General features: G+C 38.4%; 3 protein-coding genes across 5 annotated transcripts in view; all 3 read right to left on the reverse strand.

Annotated features, from left to right (window-relative positions):
* Positions 1-417: 417 nt before the first annotated feature.
* On the reverse strand, positions 418-1,891 carry LOC146456169 (RYamide receptor-like). Its single transcript, XM_085093350.1, has 2 exons — positions 884-1,891; positions 418-503 (listed from the first exon to the last, which is right to left on the reverse strand). Exon 1 carries the CDS (start codon positions 1,889-1,891, stop codon positions 920-922), a length of 972 nt encoding a protein of 323 aa, XP_084949476.1. The 3' UTR covers positions 418-503; positions 884-919.
* An 11,471-nt stretch (positions 1,892-13,362) lies between these two features.
* Positions 13,363-19,752, reverse strand: LOC146456170 (histamine H2 receptor-like). Its single transcript, XM_085093427.1, has 2 exons — positions 13,662-19,752; positions 13,363-13,629 (listed from the first exon to the last, which is right to left on the reverse strand). Exon 1 carries the CDS (start codon positions 17,404-17,406, stop codon positions 16,432-16,434), a length of 975 nt encoding a protein of 324 aa, XP_084949553.1. The 5' UTR covers positions 17,407-19,752; the 3' UTR covers positions 13,363-13,629; positions 13,662-16,431.
* A 3,038-nt stretch (positions 19,753-22,790) lies between these two features.
* The window catches only part of LOC146456171 (pregnancy zone protein-like), a 59,189-nt gene continuing 57,687 nt past the window's right edge, over positions 22,791-24,292 (reverse strand). For all 3 annotated transcript variants that reach the window (XM_085093464.1, XM_085093465.1, XM_085093466.1), the window contains exons 35-36: positions 24,254-24,292; positions 22,791-23,117 (exon numbers count right to left, since the gene is read on the reverse strand). The exon at positions 24,254-24,292 is cut by the window's right edge and continues 27 nt beyond it. In XM_085093464.1, coding sequence (XP_084949590.1) covers positions 23,107-23,117; positions 24,254-24,292 — 50 coding nt within the window. In that variant the 3' untranslated portion in view covers positions 22,791-23,106. The remainder of the gene's footprint in view (positions 23,118-24,253) is intronic.

The following is a 24,292-nucleotide window of genomic DNA, read 5'->3' on the forward strand; positions in this document are numbered from 1 at the left end:
GAAGTAATAACACGGGGAATGCTTGCCCAGTCTGTCGAGCAAGACAAGTGTTTGACAAAAACCTGATAAATTAGCATGCTTTGTGAATCGTGAGCTTGTGCGATTCGACAAATCTGTTGATAAAACGAATTGTTGGATGCGGTCAAGTCAGTTTTTGCTTAAAATAACAACTTACAGGATGAAAGAAAAAAATTAAACTATAGTTCAAGGCTTTCGTGACTACAAGATTCTCAAGTTGCTTCCGCGGTAAAACAACCCGGTTTGTTTACACTTGTTATTTTTGGCAATGACATAGGAAGCGCTGATGAAAGAAAAATCAGTTGCGGGGTAGACGATGTTTAGGTGCAATTTAACTAGCTATTTTTCAGTTCGGTGAGGTTTGAACGGAAGACAAAAGAATGCAGCCAAATACAGAGCTAAGTTTTAACATTTTATTGATTTTATTTTGTTTCTACGATACAGCTAACGATGATATAATTAGTGTTTCCAAAATAACAGCGAAGCTGCTATACAGGTGAATTCCGAACAGGGAACGGTTTGAATTCCGCTTAATATTTCTTCTTTGTTTATTTACAATCCGAGGGTTAAAGAATTGTTGTTCAACTGTTCAGCAAACTTTATCAAAAGAACATCAGACAAATAACTTGTATTACACGGCATCTGCATAGAGATATTTACAATGATTCTTTTCCGGCGAGCGAGATAACAACTTTTAACTTTAATCAGAGTAGTTTCAGTCTAGAAAAGCAGTCCTTTCTTCAAGAACTTCAATTTATGTTGTTTTCGTTTATGTAAATCTCAGCATCTTTCCCTAAATCTTGATTCGTTCCTAAATAGTAAAGTAAACCCGCCATAAGTTCGTTTTTTCGACAGAGAGTTCCACGAACCGCTTGCTCAGTTACGGCGGAAGACTTAAAAATTACTCGTTGTGCTCTGCGCAGCTAAAACACCTGAGGAGTCTCTTTAGTGCGTTGCGATAGTTGGAACTAAAAATGAAACAGATGCAAGGATTGATGGCACAATTTGAGATAAACATAAACCAGGAAATATCCCAGTATATGAAGAAGCCACAAGGCAAACTGTCCCGTGCCAAGTATAGTAACATGGTAATGCTCCAGGGTACCGAGCACACTACAAACCCTAACACGATAGCAATGGCCATCTTTAACACGTTTCTGTTCCTTTTCGCTCGTTGTTGCTCAGCGTTGGTTGATTGCTCGCCTGGAATCTTCTGTGACTTAAGCTTGGTAACGATGATAGAGTAAAGTATGGCCAACATGACGATTGGAATGTAAAAAAATACCACAGATAATGTAAGGAAGTAATCTTTAAAAGAAAAGGATTCTCCAAAGGCTTCTTTCCACTGCACCAAACAAAGCAGTTGTCCTGGGTACACAGCAAGTTTGAAGGCGACTAAATATGGCGAAATTACTGCCATCGCGATGATCCACATGGCGAGAATGAAGTAGGGGCACAGCTTTGAACTGATGAGTGGAGAACGGAGGGGAAATACCACAGCTCCAAATCGATCCACTGCTATCAGAAGCAGGCTCTGAACAGATACACAAAACGATGCATCTGTTAAGAAGGGAGCCAGTTTACACAAGGCCTGGCCAAGAGGGCCACTGATAAGCCAGGAGTCTGTGTGCAGATAGGTGAGCTCTCTGGGGAACAGGAATATTGGATACAGCAGGTCGGACATGGCCATATTGACGATAAAGAAGTTGATTGGTTTTCTCAAGGTGTGCGTTTTGTAAACAATAATTCCTATGAAGGAATTGCCAAGCAGCGAAACGACGAATATCAAGCAGTAAGCAAAGGTTTCTCCAATATTTGCTGCTCTACGATTGAACGGACTGGAGCAGCTCGATCCATTCACCGTTGTGTTCATATTTGCTTATTTTCTAACGTTCTGTTGTTTCTTTCGCAAACTCATCCGGTTTGTCAGGAGCAAGCCACCGTTGCCCTATTTATGCTTAAAGGGAAATTCCCATGTGTTCTGTGATTCGTCACCGGTGCAAGGAAAGAAAGGCACTACTGAATTTACTGATGCAGTACATTAATTAATTAAAGCCAATTAGCTAATACGTCTGCTCGGTTTGTCAAACTGTTTTCTTTATTGCAGTTTTTAATGGGTGTTTAACACCAAGAGCTAAGTTATCTTATTTTTTATGATGTAAGGAAGCGGTTTAAAATTGTTATTTCAAACTAAAAAGTAAATCGGCAGTAAGCGTAACAAACCTGAGAATAATTTCTTTTCAGTGTGAATTTTAAAACCTTAAAAGAACGGGGTTTGGACGACAATGAGCAAAACCTTTCAATAGAATATTTTCTTTTTTATTAAACCAGGAGCCCCAACGGTTCATTTTGGTGAATATCTCTTTGGATGGCCTTACTCGCCTCAGAGGTTTGCGGATTAACTCATAAAGAAAGTATAAAGTTTCATTCGCCAGAATTACGTCTCAAAATGTCGTAACACTCGCACACTAGATCCTTCGGTTTTCGGAGGGGGGAATGTCTCGATTACAATGCGACGAAAACATTTCATACATTCGGGAAATGAGATTCTAGTTTCTAAAACTTAAATTTTCAGCTAAAGCATTGAAAAGATCATACTATATTAGCTTACTCAAATATGCCTCTAGAAGGCCACCAAACCATCTGGAAACACAGGAGAAAACATTTTAAATATATTGCTTAAATGTTCTCGTTAAATGCCCCCTGATATTACAAAGAGCGAAATTGTTTCTAAAGTTATTTGGTACATAAACTGAGATAAATTTTTCGACTATAGCAAGGAAAATATTGTCTAAGAATCTGAATCCACCGCCAGTGAAAAGAGGTCATTTATTGAATATTTAGTTGCAGTTGGATATGTCCGTTTTCTTCGAGTTGATTTTCATGGAGCAGTATATTTTATGGAGAAGTGAGCAATTTATTTAATCAACGGCGGTAACCGTTGATTAATTATTTTTATCCGTTTCGAGTAACCGGGCAAAGGAGCCAAGTGTTCAAGAAAATTATAAAACTGAGAGAAAAACAACTAGAAACTAACGTTATTTTAAATAACGGATTAACAAAAAAAGCAGTGACAGAAAAACTGTCTGTGGAGTTAAGTTAAATCCAATGCGGCCGCGAAATGAGTTCCTCGTCTGACGATATAACAAGGTAACGATTTGTTTCAAGAAAGATACTTTTAACAAACAAAGAATATACACATGGCAAAGCCTTTAATCCTTTTCCAGATTAGTTTCCATCCCCAAAAACATCAACGGAAAACCACAAATAGCATTCTGACCGGCGTCACTTGTAAAGGCAATTTACAGGAATATTGTCAAAAACATTTTATTTAACGTGAGATGGTTAGCAAATTATGTTATCCTTTCAAAGTTTTTTAGGTCCTGTATTCGCAGTCATTTTATCTGTAAGCTCTCTTTATTTTGACATTTGTAATTTTTCTTTTTTCCTTTTGTCAGCGTTTCTGTCTTTTCTTTCTGCGGGAAAAGTTATCGTCACTAAGTGTTGATCGAACCGGGAAGTTGAAATTCTAAACAAACTCGAGTTCTGGGTACCTGAATTTACGACGACATGATCGTATTTCTTTTTAGTGTATAACTCCGGCGAAGTCTAATCTTTCCCATTCAGGCCTTAAATCAGAAGGTCACGCCTTGTTTCTTCCCCATGTTGTTCAGTTACTAAAGATATGCAGAAACGTTGCTTCACATTGTCGCTCTTTAATTTTCTTCCTCTTCACACACAGGTGCAAAACTAGATATCAAATTAATTTTGCATCATAGCGGATATCCAATATATTTTTTCCAAAGTTTTTTACTGCTTCAGTTTGATTTTCCCGAACATCGTTTTGCAGAGAAAAGTTTATTCGATTTTATGCAAAAAATAAAGGGTGTTGTCATTCGGGATGTTGGACAGAGTTCAAATAAAAAGACAAAAATGGAAAGAAAACACGGAGATATAATGTTTACGCTATTCGCTGCCTGTAGTATGACAATGTAAACTGAGAATCACTTCCGGTCTCCCCCGCAAAACTGATGCTTCAGTGAAATCTTTACCTCTTTAAGTTTGCAAAAACTTTCTAAATAGTTCTGACTCGTAAAGCGATTGATTTCCTTAAGTTCCTACAAAAAACTTTTGAATTTTGGTCATCTTTGCCCAAAAATAACAACGAAGATAATAAAACTTTTAAGGTGTTAAAACACCTTTCCACAGAAATTTTCTCTCGACCCCTAATTCGTCGTTAAGCGGTCTTTGAAATTTGTCGAGGCGATCTAATGGTAAAAAATTAAGTAACCATCATCAAATGATATTGTTCAGTTTACCGACAACCGCCAGAGCTAATTGTTCCAGCTTAGTTTTTTTGTTTGTGTTACTTTATCTTCTTTTGTCTCACTCGCTCTATTACCATTTGTTGGTTTGACACGACTTCAATTTGTGAAACATGTCGATAAAAAATTAGACTTCCTTTGTTGAACTTTTCAGGAGTCTACGTGCAGAAACTGTAACGCAGATGTCTTCTAATTGCTGTCCGAGTCGGCACTTGCATCATGATTATTGATTGGGAGATCTGGTGTATTCACGCAAAAGAGAATTGTTTTCGTGAAAAAGAAAGAAGAAATGATATCAAGGGTAGTGAATTGTGAATTGTGTTTTGTTTAGCGGTAGTAAAACGGTAACAACGCGTAGGAAGTTTTTTTACAAGTCCGAGTTAATGGACATGAAACAAAATAATTAAAACCTGATTAAACGGCAGCATGCAAATTGTGGGCTCTTTTCGCAGGACTGAAGATCATTTCGTTGAGCGATCTCAGTAAATATGAAGTATAATTAAAAGTTTAAGTGTTCGCACACAGAGCTCATCAGTTGCACATACTAAAGAATATCAATCTTTGGTTATGTTACAGTAAACAAATATTCCATGGGGCACGCGGTAGATATGAGATGATAAATATGCCGTAGTCACCCCATGTCCGACAGACACGAGTGGAATAACTGTTTTATTAAAAACAACCAAGAAACCAATGCTCCAGGTTTTACTAAAATGAACAATTTATTTTCAAAGTATAAAACCGCACTATTTTTTTTTTCAATTTACCGTTTTTGTCTTCCTGTGCTCTGAGAGTTGAAAATCAGGCTACTGCGTAATACACTTCATTGATTTGTTTCAAGAGAGAGACTTTTAGGAAACAAGGAATATATGCACATTACCAAACATTTTATCCTTTTCCAGCTCAATTTCGACCCCAAAAACGTCATCGGAAAGCCCCAAATAGCATTCTGACCGGCGTCACAAAGGCAAATTACAGCCATGTCAAAAACATTGTATTTAACATGAGATGGCTAGCAAATAATGTTATCCTTCAAGCTCTGTTTATTGTCATACTTGTTTTTATTTTCGTTTTTGCTTTTTTCAGCGTTTCTGTCTTTCCTTTCCTCTGTTAAAGTTATTCACTGTGTGTTTATCGAAACGGGAAGTTGAAATTTTAAACAAACTCGAGTTCGTGGGCACTTGGGTTTCACGACGACGTGATCTTATTTCTTTTTTGTGTATAACTCCAGCAAAATCTAATCTCCCCCAATCAGAAAGTCACATCTTACTTCTTCAACCTTGTGTTGTTCAGTTACCAAAGATATACAGAAACGTTGCTTCACATTGTCTCTCTATAATTTTCTCCCTCTTCACACACAGGTGCAAAACTTGGTATCACATCAATTTTGCATCATAGCGGAAATCAAATATTTTTTCCAAAGTTTTTCACTGCTTTTGATTTTCCCGAACATTGTTTTGCAGAGAAAAGTGTTTTTGAATTAATGCAAAAAAACTCAAGGGTGTAGGCATTCGGGATGTTGGAAAGAGTTCAAATAAAAAGACAAAATGGAAAGAAAACAGGCACAGACACTGTTTACGCCATTCGTCGCCTGTAGTATGACAGTCAGTGTTTTGTGAGAATCACTTCCGGTCTCCCACGCAAAACTGGTGCTTCAGTAGCTTTCAGTGAAATCTTTGCCTCTTGAAGTTTGCAAAACATTTCTAAACATTTCTGACTCGTAAAACGATTTATTTCCTTGAATTCCTACAAAAAACTTTTGAATTTTGGCCATCTTTGCACGTAAATAATAACGAACCTATCAAAATAAATAACTTAACCCTTTCCCGACCAAGAGTGCCATATGGCACAAGACGCAATTATGAGCTCAGTATTTGGTCAATTTGTGTGAAATTTGCACAACCAAAAGATGTTTGAAAGATCTATAAATTGAAGGCATAAAATCATGCCCCCCTCCTATATGAGACTTGATTTACCACCCCTCAAACTTTTGGATTTTTTTTCCTTTGTACGTTAAGGGTCCAGTTGATATCTTACAACAAGCAATTCACTGAGAGCTGTACATTAAGCTATAGTTTACAGGGATACCCAGTATGTACAACGAATAAGAAAATTTTCAATGTTTTTCTTCTTTCGTTTTGGACTTTTCTCACTCTCATATGTGACCTCCTCCATCTCTGTTGGTGTGATTTATAGCACACTCCAGAAAATACCTTTTAAATGGTATATCACATGTGGTCTCCCAGTTCATAGTTAGCGATTTAGAAAAATTCGCCATTTCCCTCGGACGGGAAAGGGTTAACACGTTTTCACAGAAGTTTTCGCCCGTTCCCTTAATTTGTCGTTCAGCCATCGTTCAAATTTGGCATCAAATGATATTGTTGATATTGCACTAGCTCCTTTCGTTTTCAGAGAGGGGAATATCTCGATTAAAATGCGAAGTATTTGACCAGCTAGCATTTTCGTAAGGCCGACAACATTTCGTACATTCGTGAAAACAGATTCTGTTTTCTAAAAATTTCTGTGACTTTTTCGAACAGATCATAGTTAGCAAATATGCCATATTTAGTGTTTTGTTTTAATGTTTTCTTTGGGGGTTCATGTTTAACTTTTTATTAATCTTCATACATAATCCATGCGTAGATGTCTCTTATTTGTTTTCAGTGTCAATATTTAGCTTGTCATATGGATTATTAGCCGACGGTAGAACAGGAGTAAATAAAAGAATTGTTTTCTTGAAAGAAGGAAGAAGAAATAAAGCATATGAAAGATAATAAAAACTGCTTTGTTAAAGGGTAGTAAAACAGGTCAGAAAACTCGCCATGTTGAATGGGTTAAACCTGGTAAAAATGTACCAAGAAAATCGTAAGCTCATTCTGACGAACTAAGAAACGATTTTATTAAAATTCAAGTCAGCTTTCCAAGAAAATAATTGTTAGTTAAAAACAAAAACCATAGCTCATGGTTTGTAAGCGGAATTCGATGAGAATATTTAAGGTTCTGACCTGGGTACCATAATAGCGCGGTTTGTTTTGAGATGATATTTGCAGCTCTTGCCTCTTTATAAAAGGCGATAGTAAAACAGAGAAAAGTAGAGATAGGGAAGAGGAAAAACGAGTGGATTAAAGATTCGATTAAAAAACCGAAAACTCCGTTACGCATCTCACGCAAAAAAATTAGGACTTTTGAACGTTTAATCTTCAAACGTTTGTAGTGAGAGCTCAAAATCAAACTGTTATTTATCGCTAAATTCAATACACATTTCTTTGAAGGTTTACTACTGGCCTCCTAATTCTGAAATCTTCGTGCACAATACTCGTTTTTCTCAACTAGTTTTGTTGTCCAAGACTGTAGGAACGAAACAACCAGCCAGAGTGACGAAACTTTTAATTACGTTTTTAGCAGATTCAGTTACCCGATTCAAAATATATAACGATCTGAAACGATGCCTTGAGTGGTTGCGGTTGCAGTATAAGCTAGGTCAGTTTTGGCGCGAAAAAGAAATTGTCTTAGTTCAATATAAAACGGAACTTCATGATGTGTTTTGTCTTGCCTTTTAGTTTTGGACTCTTTTCAGAAAATCCTGGAGTAATCTTTACTTTTCCACAAAATTGTAATTGTTTGCACTGCCTCGGCTCAGCAAAAAATATCATAGATTTCTATACGAAGTTTGCAATGATCTGAATTCGGATGCACCCTTTTTGTTTCCACTCTCCCCTTCCCTTCAAACGGCTTTACCCACTAGCACGGTCTTCTATCAAGAGCAGGAAAACGCGCGCGGAGTTCTAGCCTGATTCTCAGACGGTCCAGGGACGAGTTGCATAAAACTTAACGGCGGGCATTCCGGCTGTTGCAATAAACTTTGTCACAATAAAATTTGTTTACAGTTAAAGCCCCTCCCCACGCTGTACTCTAAAAGTATGTACACGACGTCTCAATTTCTGAGCAAGAGTTTGTCTATCTTGGTGTGGAGCTGTTAGTCTGATCCTGGAGGTGATTTGCTCTCTTTGGACTAAATCAGGAGACGTTGAAGGTTTGATCTGAAATTTGTGTCTTTGTGAAGTAAATAACATGGTACTAAAGGTTTTTGCGTTCTTCTTGGGCGAAACGATTTGCCATCAATCGCAGATGTGGCCTGCGAACGCAGACGTATTTCAGGCTCGATTCGAGTGAAATCGGTGCCGCTTGGCGAATCAATAGACAACACAATGACAATTTTAATCTTGATAATTGTAACCGTCAAGGGAATTACTCCCTTATTTTTTAAATACGAAATCGAAATGAAATATTTCTGGTTTTATCATTTTGCCTTGAAATAAGACACAGTGTGGCTATTAGTATCCGACAGGACGAAGAGTCTTGTTATTTCGGACCGAATATGGTACCAAACGTTTCGGTAAAATTAATATAAATTATCGTCCAGTCGGAGAAATTATCCAATCATTAAAATCAGCCTTGTAGGATATCTTATTATAAGGTACATCAGGAATTCTTGATTTGATTACGTCTGCAAGGTAAACTGTGAGTCACTCAAATTCTAAAATATTAAAGAGCGGGCAATTCTGAAGAAAACCCAACAGCATCATTGTTGGATGCGCAGGAGACTTTTTCATGATCTTCGGTGTCAGAGCTGTTTTGAGTCCCTTATATTCCGGAAAACCATGTGCGCGTTGCCAGTCGTCTTCGACAATCAATCCGGTTGAACAATAGGTACCTTGTTGCAAGTATGTCACGCAATTTCCATAAATATTGAAAACTGAGATCTAGAACAGTATAAGAAAGAAACAGCGAAGAAAGCCTGAATTTGCAGGAGTTTCGGTGTCTTTTTCGGGAAACCTCGACCAAACTGTTGAGGATTTAATTGTATGCAGATGAATTTGTTTATATCTGTATCTGACTAAGATGGAGCATGGAGGTGTGCATCACTGTTGTGTTATAAATAATTCAAATTCAACGTCAATTTTTTTCGACACATGGCGTCTGAAACATTGTCTGTAAAACTGACCCTCGTTTTTTATTGGAGAGGGGAAAATTAAGTGCAAATCATAATTTCCATCATTTGTTCGCATTTTTCACTTGTATGTGACTGTGTGGTTTTTACTCCTTTTTAAGCATCATTTTGTCCATTCTTATCACTACTTTTCATCGCCGATATGCAGAAGCTCACAAAAACAAGTGCTAACAACATTAGAGCTTCAAAGGGGGTATCGTCGTGGGTGGGGTGGGAGGGGGTATTACAGATTGGAACTTACAGAGAAATTGCACTGCGGGTTTGGACTTTGAAATTGCTTATCTGAGATCGTCCGCAAACCTCTCAACTTCAAAACTCCGAAAATCCGGAGACTGAGGTATCAAAAATCTGGAGATTGATGGACCACCAGACAAAACCAAGTAAACACAGGTGCTAAACAAACGAAAGTGCAATTTCGGCCATTTTGAAAATGTGAGTGACCAAAATAAGTGAGAGTGGTAATGAAAACCTAAATTGGCACACGTCTTCTATATATGGTCATGGACTGTGTTTCCCGCAAACAGACGGATGAACCTAGGGTTGCTTACCAACTTAATGGATTGATTTGCACAGAATTGGCGCAAGAAAGTCACCTAAGCAAGCCAAAAGTGAAATTACAGAAGGAAATTGTATCCTTTCAGCTTGTGACTCTGTTTATCGTGAGATTGTTGTGTCACGTCGTGAGACCGTGAGACTGAACTGAAACGGCAAAAAACTGAGACTGGAGACGGCTGCGTTTGGCCGAAAACTCCAAGAACCATGTGACAGACATCTACATCTACAAGGATAATTTACAATGAGAGAAACCCATCAGCGCAAAAATAAAAGGTCAAGAAAGAAAACTAACTAACTGAAATCACTTTCTAAACTTACTAAATCACTGTCGAGATAAAAAAAGGAAGCAAAGATGGGTCTTGAATGCCTCAACACTTGGTTGGTCAATTACTTAAGTTCCACTCGATCAGGTATAGTTCTTGCTTAAAAACTGAATTTAAATTATCCATTGCATTGAAAAAGCTTTTTGAAAGCAAATGAACTTATGTAAGGAAATTCTGAAAAATAAAATTGCAAGTCTGGTAAACAAAAGTGCACGCTATCCTTCTTTCGATTTTTCCTTTTTCCTTACTTCTGCGTTAAAGGTCTGTACAAGCCCGCAAATGATCCCGGCCCGCAAATGATCCCCGGACCGGAAATGATCCCCAAATTGAACCGCAAATGATCCCCGGACGGGAAATGATCCCCAGATAGGACCGCAAATGATCCCCGATCGCCTGACCATAAATATTGAATGGAATGGACTCAAATTTGGACAGTGGATTTAAATTTTATATACTTCGTCGTTTTTTTCCTTAATAACACACACCAGTCGTTATATTAAGCTATCTGCATGAAAATTTCACAACTTAAATGATAATGTAGCAGCACAGTACAACAGAACAATTTACCTATAAAGTGTAACATACATGTATATGATTCACTTATACCATGACAATGCCTAAAATGTGCACGAATTGTACGAAACTCTTCCAAATTAAAGAGCGGGTCAATTAAGATTTTCGCAAGTTTTTTTTTTTTTTTAAATTTTTTTTTTTTCGAAAAAGGAAGGAGAATCGGTCAATGCGCTTCAGATGGCGGTCAAATCTCACCCACTATCGTCGCCTTTGTTCTTAATCGGATCTTAGTCTTAACAGCTGTCTTAAGCAGAAGGTTTAAGGCTCGGTCGTCAAAATACGTTATCGCGTAATATGCTGATTTTGTCCTTCGTTTTCGTTTTGCCGCTAGTTGGACTCCCAGTCTTTTTTTTTTTTTTTTTTGTCTATTGTTTTTTACAAAACACACTGTCGTCGGCATAGACCTACGGCATAGACCGAACAATAGGCCTTATCACGGTTTTCGACGCCATTTTGACGAGTAGGCAAACACGTGTGAAATAACAGTGTTTGTATGGAAATCCGATGTCAAATAATTTTCAAAAAACAGCGCTTCTGAAAAATTCATGAATTGGAAACTTTTGGCACTAGGAAAACGATTTTAAGAAAAAAAATTGGAGGAATGTAGCTGTGCCAGAAAGCGCCCAGTCGAGTTTTGAACTTTCCATACATTTGTCTGTATAGCGAACCAGCCGTGAACTGCTACTAAAAATAGTTCAAAACACGACTGGGCGCTTTCTGGCACAGCTACATCCCTCCAATTTTTTTCCTAAAATCCTTCCCCAGTTCCAAAAGTTTCCAATTCATGATTTTTTTCAGAAGCGATGTTTTATGAAAATTATTTGACATCGGATTCCCATACAAACACTGTTATTTCAGACGTGTTTGCCTACTCGTCAAAATGGCGTCGAAAACCGTGATAAGGCCTATTGAAAATCGATCCGGAGTAAAATAAAGTTATCGTCGATGTGCAGCAAGTATTAAACACGGCAAAGCAAAGGCGACACACCCGATTGCTCGTCCTTTACTGGCGATACACCCGAGATAAGAACGGCCGAGTTCAAAATCTCCACGTGAAGAAACTTCTATTAAATATATCAGAGTTAGCCGGCTCACGAAGCAAAGGCGACGCACCTGATAGCCTGCGAACATAGACGTATTTCCGGCTGTCGAGAGAATTCCGGCGAAGGGAATCTCGACAGCCGGAAATACGTCTGCGTTCGCAGGCTACACACCTGAGAGGACAACTGGCATGTATGTTCCAGTTTATGTAGAGTAAATTGTTCTGTTGCACTGAGCTGCTACATTATCATTTAAGTTGTGAAATTTTCATGCAGATAGCTTAATATAACGACTGGTGTGTGTTATTAAGGAAAAAAAACAACGAAGTATATAAAATTTAAATCCACTGTCCAAATTTGAGTCTATTCCGTTCAATATTTATGGTCAGGTGATCGGGGATCATTTGCGGTCCTATCTGGGGATCATTTCCCGTCCGGGGATCATTTGCAGTTCAATTTAGGGATCATTTCCGGTCCGGGGATCATTTGCGGGCCTGTACAGGTCGAATATACTTGGATCGCCAACCCATTCCCCCACCTCTCTTCTCTCTCCTCCCCGCCGAAATTTTTACCAAATTCATGTGCCACGTGAAAAGTCCGAAAAATCCTATTTGATGTTTTAAATAACTGCTTTGCAACTTGCGGATATGGAAAACTCAGTACCACATGCGAAGGGCCTTGAACTTTGCTTGCATTGAAATAGTACAATGAAAAAAAAAAGACAATTTTCGGCCGTTCGAAATAAAAAAAAGCTTTCGATGACAGGGCTGGATTTTAATTATTTTGTAATGAGCTTCGATTAGCTGCAACTTAACTGCAAAACGGTCCGTAAATCTTAACGCAAACAAACGTTATTTTTTTCAAGTTCCTAATAATTTGCGAGGCGGTTTGGGTCTCAGTCTGCATTTTATACTTAGTCTGCAGTCTGCAGTCTGCAGTCTGCATTTTATACCTAGTCTGCATTTTACACCCAGTCTGCAGTCTGCAGTCTGCATTTTATACTGACGGCAATCAAAACTGACTTTTACGAAATATCCCAATATTAAATGGAATACGAAACGGGCTTTAAGAATACATTCATCTTGCTGAATTAAATAAAATTTGCCAGTTCTGTAGAATTTTTCTTTCAAAGTATCATTTAAATGAAATGTTAGCGAAATTACGATGCTCAGTATAGGCCAGTATATGCCTGCTTCCCGTAAACCGAGGGCGGTTCACCTCAAGCACGTTTTCTCTGCTGTCGTTTTCAAGACTGAAATGGTTTTGTTGAATTCTTACCGTTTTGTTCAATGGAATATTCGTTTATGCAATATGGTTTCCAGTTTAATTCAACGTCTCGTTCTTTCTCGTAACTATATCCCAGACATCATTGGTTTTTATCAGAACGTTGCTTAGATGCAAGGTTTGACAAGAGATCGCCTGTGGGCAACAGTAGATGCATTTCTAAGATACAAGTGATATTTCGAAAAATGTGCATCCATTTCGTGACTAGCTAGTGAAAGTCTATGATAATTTTTCCCAATTTCAAACTGGTTGGATGAACTCTGCGTAAATGTAAATGATCTCTTCAGCAAAGAAACTTATTTTTCTCGACATCTCCTTAATCTAAAATATAATTCCTTGTCAAATCACCTTAGTTGAGCCTGTTAGGCGGTCGCAACATATTACTTGTAAACCCGGGGGGGTACTCCTCGGAATTCTCGGTAGGGGTGTGCCGCCCGGTCCTCCAAATCCCGACCCTATTTCAGACCAAAACATGCCATTTTCCACACCCGTTTTCAGACCTGGTCTCTAAAATCCATACCCGTTTTCAGACCTGGCTTGTAGCGTAATTAAGCTTCGCATCAGTGCCGAAGTCAAGAATTGGTAAAATTTACCCGAAATTCAACCCGAATGATATATTTTAGATACTTCTCTTTCTCTATTATTCATTTGGAATTGAAAAGACAAATACGTTTATACTCTCTCGTGGTTCCCTTGAAAACCATACCCGATTTAAGACCATAATGGTCAAAATCTATACCCATTTTCAGACCAAAACGGCTCAAAAACCATACCCTTTGGGGCGGCACATACCTATATAACTTATATAGGGGAGTGCCCCCCCCTCCCCCCCGGGCTTGTAAAGCCACGAGCCATTTCAGTGATGGCGTAGAGGTATGAACATGACAATTAAAGCTTTATAAAATTGACACGAAAGAAAATGTTTCGTAGTAATGTTGTGTGTCTCACGGATATCACTTTTTGCTACGAATTTAACTTCTTGAAACCAGCCAGTAATTTCTTGACAATTCATTTTGAAGAGAATAAGCAAGCCTTTAAAATGATGTTGTTACTTTTTTTGCTGTGACTTTTTTAAATACTGCAAATTACTTCTTCATGTTAAACCATGCTCACAATATGGAGTAAATTTATTACAAGTCCGGTCTTTTCTTTGATAATGGGAAACAAGGACTTAGTGAGAGCCACCTACGCATTAAATTTTGAACGATCCCAAAGCTATCGCCACCAATTCGTGAAAAGAGTTGACACCTTCAAGTGTTGTGTTCGGCTGTATGTAAATTCAGTGTTTACGTCACAGTCCTGATCTTATCGATTACGTTTGACACCGAAGATAGATTTATCGCACTGTTGAATTTCCTATTCCGACTTTCACTCACGTCATTTCCTCGGATTTTTAGGTAAAGCTCCTTTAAAGGTTTTCATGTTTGCGTTTGATGTTTGCTGAAATGAGCAGTTGCGCCTATTAACGAAGGTCGTCAAAGGGAAGTTGCCCCTAAGTTTCGGTAAATGGAAGGATTTAGCAGACAACAAACCTACTAGCTGTTTTCTTGTGAGAATAAGTTATTCGTTGTGTTAATTTTTCGTCCTTGTTTTTTGTCCCGTAATATTAATGGCGGCTGATGGTGAAAACATGCACTATACGTAGCCTAAGAATGATTTATGATTTTGATTAAATTCTGATTAACTTAATATAAAGTTTACCACTGATCAAGTGACCGAACGAGTGACAATTTGCCCACCTTACGATAACTCGTTTATTGCGCATGCGCGCATTCACGAGTTAAAAACGGCGGCTTTTACTAAACAGACGCTCAGGTGAAAGCAGGTTTTTCCGGCTGTAACCCTAAATGGCGGAGCAGGGATGGCGCAGTGATGAGAGCACTCGCCTCCCACCTATGTGGACTCTTCGTCATACTTAAAAGTGGGTTGAGTTTGTTGTTGGTTTTCGTCTTTGCTCCAAGAGGTTTTTCTCCCGGCACTCCGGTTTTCCCCTCTCCTCAAAACGGCAACATTTTCAAATTCCAGTTCCATCTGGATTATTGTCAAGCACTTTATCACGAGCCTCTGGCTCGGGAGATTGCGCAAACACCCCCCGTGTTATTGACATTAAAATTATTTTACTTTTACTTTAAGCGAAAACAGGAAGAAGTTTGATTACGTAATGACACCAGAAACTGAAAATTATGGACGCAACTTTATTTCCACAAAAAAGATAACAATTACGAAAGTGTCGGATATCTCGCTAGGTATTTTAAAAAGGTTTTGAACGTCTAACAGCATGCAACAGGCGAAATTAACACAGATACCCCGTGGCTAGGCTGTGCAAACTCTAATTTTAACAATGCATAACAGTAACAAACTACATCTCTTTTTTTTATCGAAATAACTACGGGTAGGCTAAGTCAGTGAATCGTCGATAGCGAAGCGAAGCGAAGCACAAGCGCGGAAATCTTGCGGTTATCAATGGCTTGACTACAAAATGGCTTGTCTACAAAGTTACTTCTTGCAAAACGACTCGGGTTCATTTCAGTGGGAAAAAACGAACACAACCCACTAAGTTTCACACCCGTTGCTCGAAGAATGTAAAACATAACGAGGAAAACGATTTCCATTTTACTTGTAATACAATTCAGCAAAAACGTATGTAGACAAACGCATTACTAAAACTGGCATTAGATTGACTGTTAACACTGATTTGGGTGACATTAGTAAAATTTACAGGGAAATAGCTCAATTCCCTATTTAAACAAGACAACATTCCGAAGAAAATACGCTGGGCAAATAACCAGCATGTTTGATGAGGGAAAAATTCAAAATTGACAACTTTTTTGCTTTGGGGGAAATAAGTTGATTAGCGTTTTAAAATGTCTTTATGTGACGTTGCTTTTAATATATTTTGGTTTGAAAAGGCTCGTAGATTCATTTATTTTAGGCGGCGCACCCGTCATGATTCGAAATTGAGTAGCTTATAACCGCAATGCTCAAGGCGTCGTGCAACTTATCAATTATTGAGGGGGGAAAATTAGATGGGAAAATTAGATTGACACATAAACAGGTGAATGAGGCATAAGGCATTGTTCCTTGTTTTTGTTTTGTTTTTAGCTATAATGTTTTTGAAGTCAGTTGTCTTCAAAAACGTTTATTCCAATACGAAGACAGTTGAAAGCCTTTTGAAACGATCATACACAAACTACCTTTACCATAGCTTTCAAATGTATTAGATATGTAATCGATCGTCGCCGACAGCTCCTCTCTCTCTCTCTCTCTCATTGGAATTGTGTCAAACACGCGTTCTACCTGTTTCATACACGCGTGCCGGACGCGTTCTTCACGTTCGCGGTCACGCGCGTTTTGAGACTTGACGTTGCAGACAAGTGTGAACTTCCACTTCGGGCTGCAGTTCCGCTCGAACCAAAAATGTTTTTTCTCCGGTAACGAAAAATATGACGGATAGATTTTCGAAAATCAGGCTTGAGAAATGAATAGACAATAGGATTCACCAGCGAGCCGAGGGCAACTGTAAACAGGGAAACAATGTTGAGATAGTCTGGTATAAGATCTCTGCGTCCAATCTCGTACACGATGGTCATGTACTGTATAGGAAGCCAGCTCAAGACAAACATAACAGCAACTATTATGAAGACCTGGGCTAGCTTTGCCTCTGAAGAAATGATGTTTTTTTGATGCAGTGTCTTCCTAACAGAAGCTGTAATCGCTCTTTCACGCTTCAAACTTTGCTTGACCTGTTGAAATATTTTGATGTAGCCCGTAAAAATTAATATGTACGGCAACAAAACACACAAAGCGAGTTCGCTGATGACAAAGATCTTGTGCGTGAGTTTTGTTGTGTCCGTCCCCCAGATAAGAGGAATTAAAGAAATCACCAGGGCTCCTAGCCAACTCGAGAATATCATTGTTGTGAAGTTTTTCCTCATGAAGTTCTCGTACTGCAAAGCTTTTAGCACGGCGATGTAGCGATCGAAAGTCACAGCGGTCAAGTTGAAAACTCCAGATAGTAGAGTAATGGAGACCAAATATCCCGACACTACCGACGAATCTGGAATAATCAACGAGGCGGGAATTAGCACAGTCCCGATCAACAGATCGCTAAAAGCCAGCGAAACAACAAAACCGTTTGTGTATGTCCTCATGCTTTTTCGAAGGTAAACTAACACACACACGGTGAAGTTTGTAGCGAAGACCAGACTTGAAAGCAAGAATAAAACGATTGTCAGCGCGACGCTGTCGTTTATGATCGGGGTAACCTGCTTCGTCATGTTTGCGTCTTAAAAGATACACTGTGGGTGTCAAACGCAGTAGTCCTTCTATTCTTTTGCTGAGAAAAAGTTTCACTTTACAGGGCCGACAGGGAACAACCTCACTGTCGATCAGGAACAATTCGCTTTAGGCAGCTTTGTTTCCGCACGGTTCGAAAGCGAATTATTGGTATTAACGGAAACTTAAAGAGGCGACGTGATATCGTGCAACCTCGTGTAATTAAAAGTGGCGGTGTGAGTATTATGGTCTTGATTAATCATTTCATAGTTTACCACCAGCAACAATAGTATCCAAGCCTCTTAAAATTACTTTATTCTGTTGTCCCCGGTACCTACAATGTCTCTCTTTCCAATGCTTTGTGTTTTCAATCTGGCACCACGGCAACTGTAAGCGATGATTCTGATGCTGAAACGAGGGTCATGCAATTTTGGACTGAGAATATCGGGACAAATGATGAAGGTTTTAAATCCAAGCTAATCAGACCTTTTGACACGCCCATGTGCGTCTCAATCACAAACAAACTGTCAAACTCTGAAATCGAAGCCAGTTGTCGTCGGAAAGTACACAAAATACCGGAGATATACATGTACTCAAAGATCTCCGTGACTGTCTACGAAGGGATTTTAGTCCACGTTCACGGATATTTGTTTTACAGCAAGGTGAACAATACAGAAACTTTTCACACCTACCCCTTTGAATGTCGAAAATATATTCACGCGCCTAGCCTGCGGGCAAGTTGGATTATCATTATAATAGATTGCTTTCAGATGGGGGCTGTCTAATTTGGCTCCCATTGAAAGACATAGAGGCGACAAATTTGAATGGTCTCCAGCAAAGTGAAATTTTGTTTAATTTTAATAAATGTGCGGACGTGATGAATTTAAAAAGCCACATCAAAACTCATATATTGTTTTCTTTCAGCCGAATTTAAATGAAAAGGCAACACAATTACAACTCAGTGAAATTGCGTAACTAACTAAAAAAATAAGGAAAGGCATATACAGGAAAAATACAAAATTGCGTTATTTGCTTCTTCGAGCTGAAAAATATCAATAGTCAAAAATCCGCGAATCGGTAGCGTTAAACTTTTGCAGATCAAATATTCGACGACAATATCTGTTTTTCAAGTTTGAAGAGGATTTATTTTTGGCCTCGCGATAAGAATATTAAAGATGGCAATTATCAGAAATATTGTAATTAAAAAAACAAAACAAAAACTTTCCAGGTGTTTTAGTCTGTCGACATTTTTCCTTCACAAAATTGCGGGATAAAATAAATGTTTACAGAAGAAAGCAAACCTAAGTTGTCTTGACAGCGCTGTCCCTTTTGTTTAATCTACAGAAAATACGTACAATTTGAAGAAGATCACAGAAGTCGTTAATTGCCTGGTGTGTATGAAAGTTTATGCGTCGTGAAATCATGGTTGTTGTTTTGTTTTTTTTGTTTTTTTGCGATTTTTTCATGGACAAGCTTGTTCACTGAAAATTGCGGTAACAATGGATTTATCTTTGCGGCAGAATTCAATAAAAGTAATCGGTATTTATAGATCACTTTCTCCCCTTTAAAATCAGCCCAAATGGTTTCGTATTGTTTGAATAATTATCTGGGCTAAAAATTAAAATAAAAACAAAACTAACGTAATTTTCGTTTCGCCTCGAATGGCTCCTTTTTGTTTTGATCACAACCAAAAAACTTTCAATTTACTGAAAAGAACAAACAGAATTTGTTGTTATTTAAAATTAATTATCCTATTTGCTTTCTCAATATTGAAAATTTTACCTTATTCTGCGACTGGCTTTATTGGTAGGTGTTGAAAGTGTTAACGACCCCGATTGTTTGTCCGTCTAATTTACACTTTGCAGAGAAGGAAGAAGGAAAATGAAAAAAATAAATTGAAAATATCATTTCTCTGCTCAGTTCTTACCGAGAGGACTGTTTCGTCCGATAAATCGTAACTCTTGCTTCGGCAAAGAAAGAAAAAAAATGACGTTTAAAGTCGGCGAGACCGGCTTACCTTGAAGAGTGCATAGGAAAATTAAATGTATTTGTTTGAAAGGATTGTGCCATAAATTTTTAAGTTGAATACCATACAATTAGTCGATTTATATCGAAAGAAAACAAACTCGAAAACGACGGAAATAAGACGACAGAAAGTAGATTTAATATGAATTTGAGCCGGGAGAAGAAACATAACATCTTAAAAATGTTGTCTATAAATACACATTAAAGATACAAGATCTGCGTTAAAAACAACAAGATCTGCGTTGATTAAAAACAAGTCAACATCTCGGCTCGTTTTCACGTCTAATTCTAATTAATGCGCCGATCAATTGGAACCTTCAATCAATTCCTTCCCTTCCCCCGGGGACTTGAGCGTGTACCGGGGGCAGTAGATCTGCACCTTTCAAAAGCTCTATTCTCACTGGACCCTAATAACCTGCAAGCTGCATTGTTTTTTAGGGTGGGGAGCATTGTTCTTTTGTTCGCCTTTTTGTTTTTTTGACTAACCACATAAGACGTTGTAGATGGTGCAGATCTCCCTCCGGGAAAATCCAACCTATACCGAAAAAAATGGCGACTGGTATATTTAACCATAATTCTCAGCGTACAAAAACCCTAAAAACACAGAAAAAAGCTACAACTTCAAAACTAACATACACAATGTTGTTGGTAGAGGGACGAAATTCCCAAAACATTTTATGTTGTGGTAAAATGTACAGCCACCATCTTTTTTTTTCCGTACTGTGGATTTCAAACGGATTTATTTTTTGGCCCGGCGAGATTTCAATGCGGTTTTCCTGGTTTGGGAGAGTTGAGGAGTTTTTCAAATTAAGGGTAAGGCATTTGAATTGCTTTTTGGCCCCGGAGACAATCTTCAAAAGTTCAAACGTCGGGCGAGGGGGTTGCACTACTCGATTAATCAGGTTAATTCGCGAGTAAAACTTATACTTACTTTGGCGTAGAATTTTCTCATTTTGCCAAACAACTAGGGGAAAATAGAGAAATTTTGTTGCTGCCAATTATAAAAGTTAATTATGTCGATAGTGGCTTTAAAGGGCCTTCAAAGCCTCAATGGAATAAACCCAAGGTACGAAAACATTAAAACCTAAGCGACGCAACTGATCAGGGTTTCGATGCTTCTACGGAATGCAAAGCCGGCCAAGGCGAAAAAAGCGACGCGTGCCGTGTTGTCGAGTTAATTATAGCCTGTCAACTTAGCAGTAATATGTCATGACAATTTGTGGTTAGAATTAATGTTCTGTTTCATTTTCCCTCGTTAATACCGTCTTATAAGCTTTAGGCAACGCTTTAAACATTAATACAAAACATTTACTGCATCAATTAAGTTTTAAATAGCTGGCACAAAATGTCCCCAAAAGGAAACTTCAGAATCAATTCTTTGTTTATTTTATTTTTATATATATCTTTTTAACTTCTTTTAGTTTAGCTTTCTTTCTTTCGCGAGCAAGGAAAAGATTTTTGGAAATTCTAATTGTTTTCATGACGTTTGCTCATTTGTGCAATTCTTTATCTCTTTACCCCAAAACAGCCACGCGCGCTTTCTCACCAAAGACACAAGCATGCTTTTGTCCTTTTTGTATAGGATAAATTGCCATTTTGCGTCTTTGATCATCTCCATGCTGTTTTTAATACTAATTTTCACGACAAACATTCATCACCAACATTATTTTTAATTTTCTTTGTTAAGCCGGTATAGATTAGTGGTGTGCTAAATTTGGCTACTTGCGTTGCACGAAATATCGTAAAATTCCGAAAGTAAGCCCCGGAGGTAATATATTTTCTTTCTCAAAGCATTTTTGAGGGGCTTATTCTAGGAGGGAAATTCGCGTTTCAAAATCGGCTAGGCTTATATTTGGAGGGAAATTTGTGTCTGCAATTTTTTTTTTTTTTTTTTGGGGGGGGGGGGGGTTAATTAGAAATTCATGACAAGGTACATGCCAATTTCAAACAAAACAGCAATAAACTTTTTGCGTTTCAAATTTGGGGGCTTATTTTTGTAATTTTGCGGTATGAGAACTGCTTTACCACTTTGTAATTGGTGCGTGTTTGGGGCGTGAAAATGACAATCATTCATCCTAGTTTATTTTCGATTGTAATAACAAGAGTAGGCTGCCAGGTGTTTTTCCCAACACCTCAAAAGTAAAGCTTTCGCCTACTCTCTCTTTAGGATTGATGGTAACGTTCTTTGTTCACACGGGTCGTGCGAATCGACAACTGTGTATGCCCAAGCATACAGTCGACTCCCGATAACTGGAACCTTCAAGGGAAATTGAAAACAGTTCGAGTTATCGAGGGTGAAATTATACAGAAAATGGCCTGAAGGGAAGGGAAAATTGGTTCGAGTTAGCGAGGGTTCGAATTATCGGGAGTCGACTATACTTGAAAGTTCCCAAGTGTCGCTAATAAAATATTTTTGGGATCGACAACTCTTCCTTTCAGGTAGATAAAATATATTCTCCATTCTTGAGATTCATACGAATCGACAACCTTTCAACAGCACGTCGACCCGGAACACATCGAGCATTTATACGTGTCTCTTAAAGAAATGCAATTTTTGGGTCGACAACAACGGCGGTTTAAAGGATCGTCTCATTTTGTCGATCCGCAAGGATCGCCATTTCATTGTTTCGCGTTGCATCTGTTGGGAATTTCCGTTGAAACGCATCTCCTTTACGTCTTCGTTCTCCGCAATGTCTCGAGCCTTCAACATGCCATCAAGCAGAGCACGGCCAATAGACCTTCCTCACTCGGCGGCCATGTTGTGTCTCAGGAGAATAAAAAGCTTTGTTTTTGCACGGCTAGCCTCGCCCACACGCGAATTCAGTGCGAGGCTGGCCGCGCGAAAACAAAGCGTTTTATTCTCCTGAGACTCAACATGGCCGCCGAGTGAGAAGATGACGACTGGTACATTAATCCATAATTCTTAGCGTACGAAATCCCTCATAACGCACAGAAAAGTTCTAAAAACTTCAAACCTACCATACACAATGTTATTACTACAGGGACGAATTTCGCAAAAATATGGCTTTCTCTGTGCCTATCGGCTGTGTTAGGTTCTCAAGGTATTTTGGTAAAAAGTACAGCCGCCATATTTTTCCGTACGGCGGACTGGTAAGCCGAGAATCCTTCAACTTTTAAGTGCCTATCACCCTTACCCAGTTCCTTTCATTCTCAAAAGTAGACGTAGGAAGTTATTCTCAATTTTTAAAACGCGATCGAAATCACAATTTCCGAAGTTAAAACCGCGCCATTAGAGGACTGGCACTAGTGAGTTGTGAAATCGACCCGGTATCTCGATAACAATCACAGAACAAAACACAGGAGCATTCTCATTCAAATTACAAAAAGAAACAGAAGCAAATTTTAACAAAGCATAAAAAGTTTATTTCGCTCTAAGACTACACTAAAATAGACTGAGGCTTTTAATCATTGACATCATTCTTTCCCACCATAGAATCGTTTTTCTATTTTTTTAAAAAAAAACTACTTTTTACTTGTGTTATAACAGCTTTGATGAGTTTGTCAATTCTGAATAATTCTTTATACCCTCTTAAAATCAAATTGTAATTACACATTTAGAAAACCAATCAATACCATTACTACTCGGCATAAATCGGGATCATGTACTCAGCTTTCAAAGTTGCATCAACTGAGCACACTTGTTCCTGTTTGTTTTCTCACGGCAGATCTTAAGGAAAGGAAAGGTTAAAATGTCTTTAGTTTTGGCTAAACAACAACAAAAATGTCAACCACAACATCAAAATGAAAAACGTCAACAACAATAACAATCTTAATTTATCCACGCAACATATATGCAATTAAATGTCACTACTAATACCGAAGTATTTTTGCGCGGTTTATGACTACACGGGAATAGCAGACTTTAGCAAGGGCTAAAATTGGCGGTAACCACGCATTTTTCAGAGATAACGAAGCAAAAATAATTAATTCAGAAAAGTGGTACAATACGAAGCAAAGTATGGTGTTTTTTACCATATTGAAGCTTTGTTATCTCTGAAAAATGTATGGTTACCCCCAATTTTCTTTTTGGATACCAAGAGCACTTACTAAGTTCTGCTTTGTCCGCATGGTTTTAAACCGCGCAAAAATATCCCTGTATTAGTAGGCACCACCCATAGGAAACCCGAGTAGAGTCAACTCTCTCGTAAGCGACCACCCTTGGGGCACGACAAAGTGGTCGCTTATAGGAGGTGGTTGCTTACGAGAAGTGGTCGCTATGAGAGAGTTGACCGTATCTCGTGATGCGCAGAACATACGTGCAGTAACAAAAGTAGGCACCGTCCTTAAATGCTGCATAATGGTCTGCTGCTGCTTAAATGCTGCCAGAAATAACCAGTACAACCAGTATGAACACTTAACAGAATGACTGGCACCCACAAAGAGACATATAGACAAGTAACAAAAAAAAAAAACAGCGACAACAATACAACAACAACAACAACAACAACGTTATCATCAACAACAATAGTAACAAGACCAACAAGATTCTCAACAACAACACTGACCAAAAGCAACAATCCGTTTCCGGTTACCCGGTGGAAAAAATAAACGCGGTATCTTGACGCTGACTACTTTACTTTAAGCGACAACTTCATTTGCACTACATTCCCCCTGAAGGTCTATCGACTGATTTTTAACGATTTCGCAGTTTCTTGGCGTTATTGAAATCGTTTTAGTAACTTCTTGCACAAATTTGTGACTACTAAGATAATTTGCCAAGTCAAACTGTCGCTAAATTCACTGACTAAACTTGAGGTACACTCTACAGTAGCAAGCAAAACATCTAAAAGAACAGCAACTTACCAAATGGAATACGATCCACGCCACACATGTCCTCGGTGA

The sequence above is a fragment of the Pavona decussata genome, unplaced genomic scaffold, assembly GCF_977016875.1.
Source record: "Pavona decussata unplaced genomic scaffold, jaPavDecu1.1 SCAFFOLD_260, whole genome shotgun sequence".
Classification (NCBI taxonomy): Eukaryota; Metazoa; Cnidaria; class Anthozoa; order Scleractinia; family Agariciidae; genus Pavona; species Pavona decussata.

Coding starts and splice junctions, on each gene's coding strand:
- LOC146456169 (XM_085093350.1), bottom strand. CDS start 1,891: ATGAACACAACGGTGAATGGATCGAGCTGCTCCAGTCCGTTCAATCGT.
- LOC146456170 (XM_085093427.1), bottom strand. CDS start 17,406: ATGACGAAGCAGGTTACCCCGATCATAAACGACAGCGTCGCGCTGACA.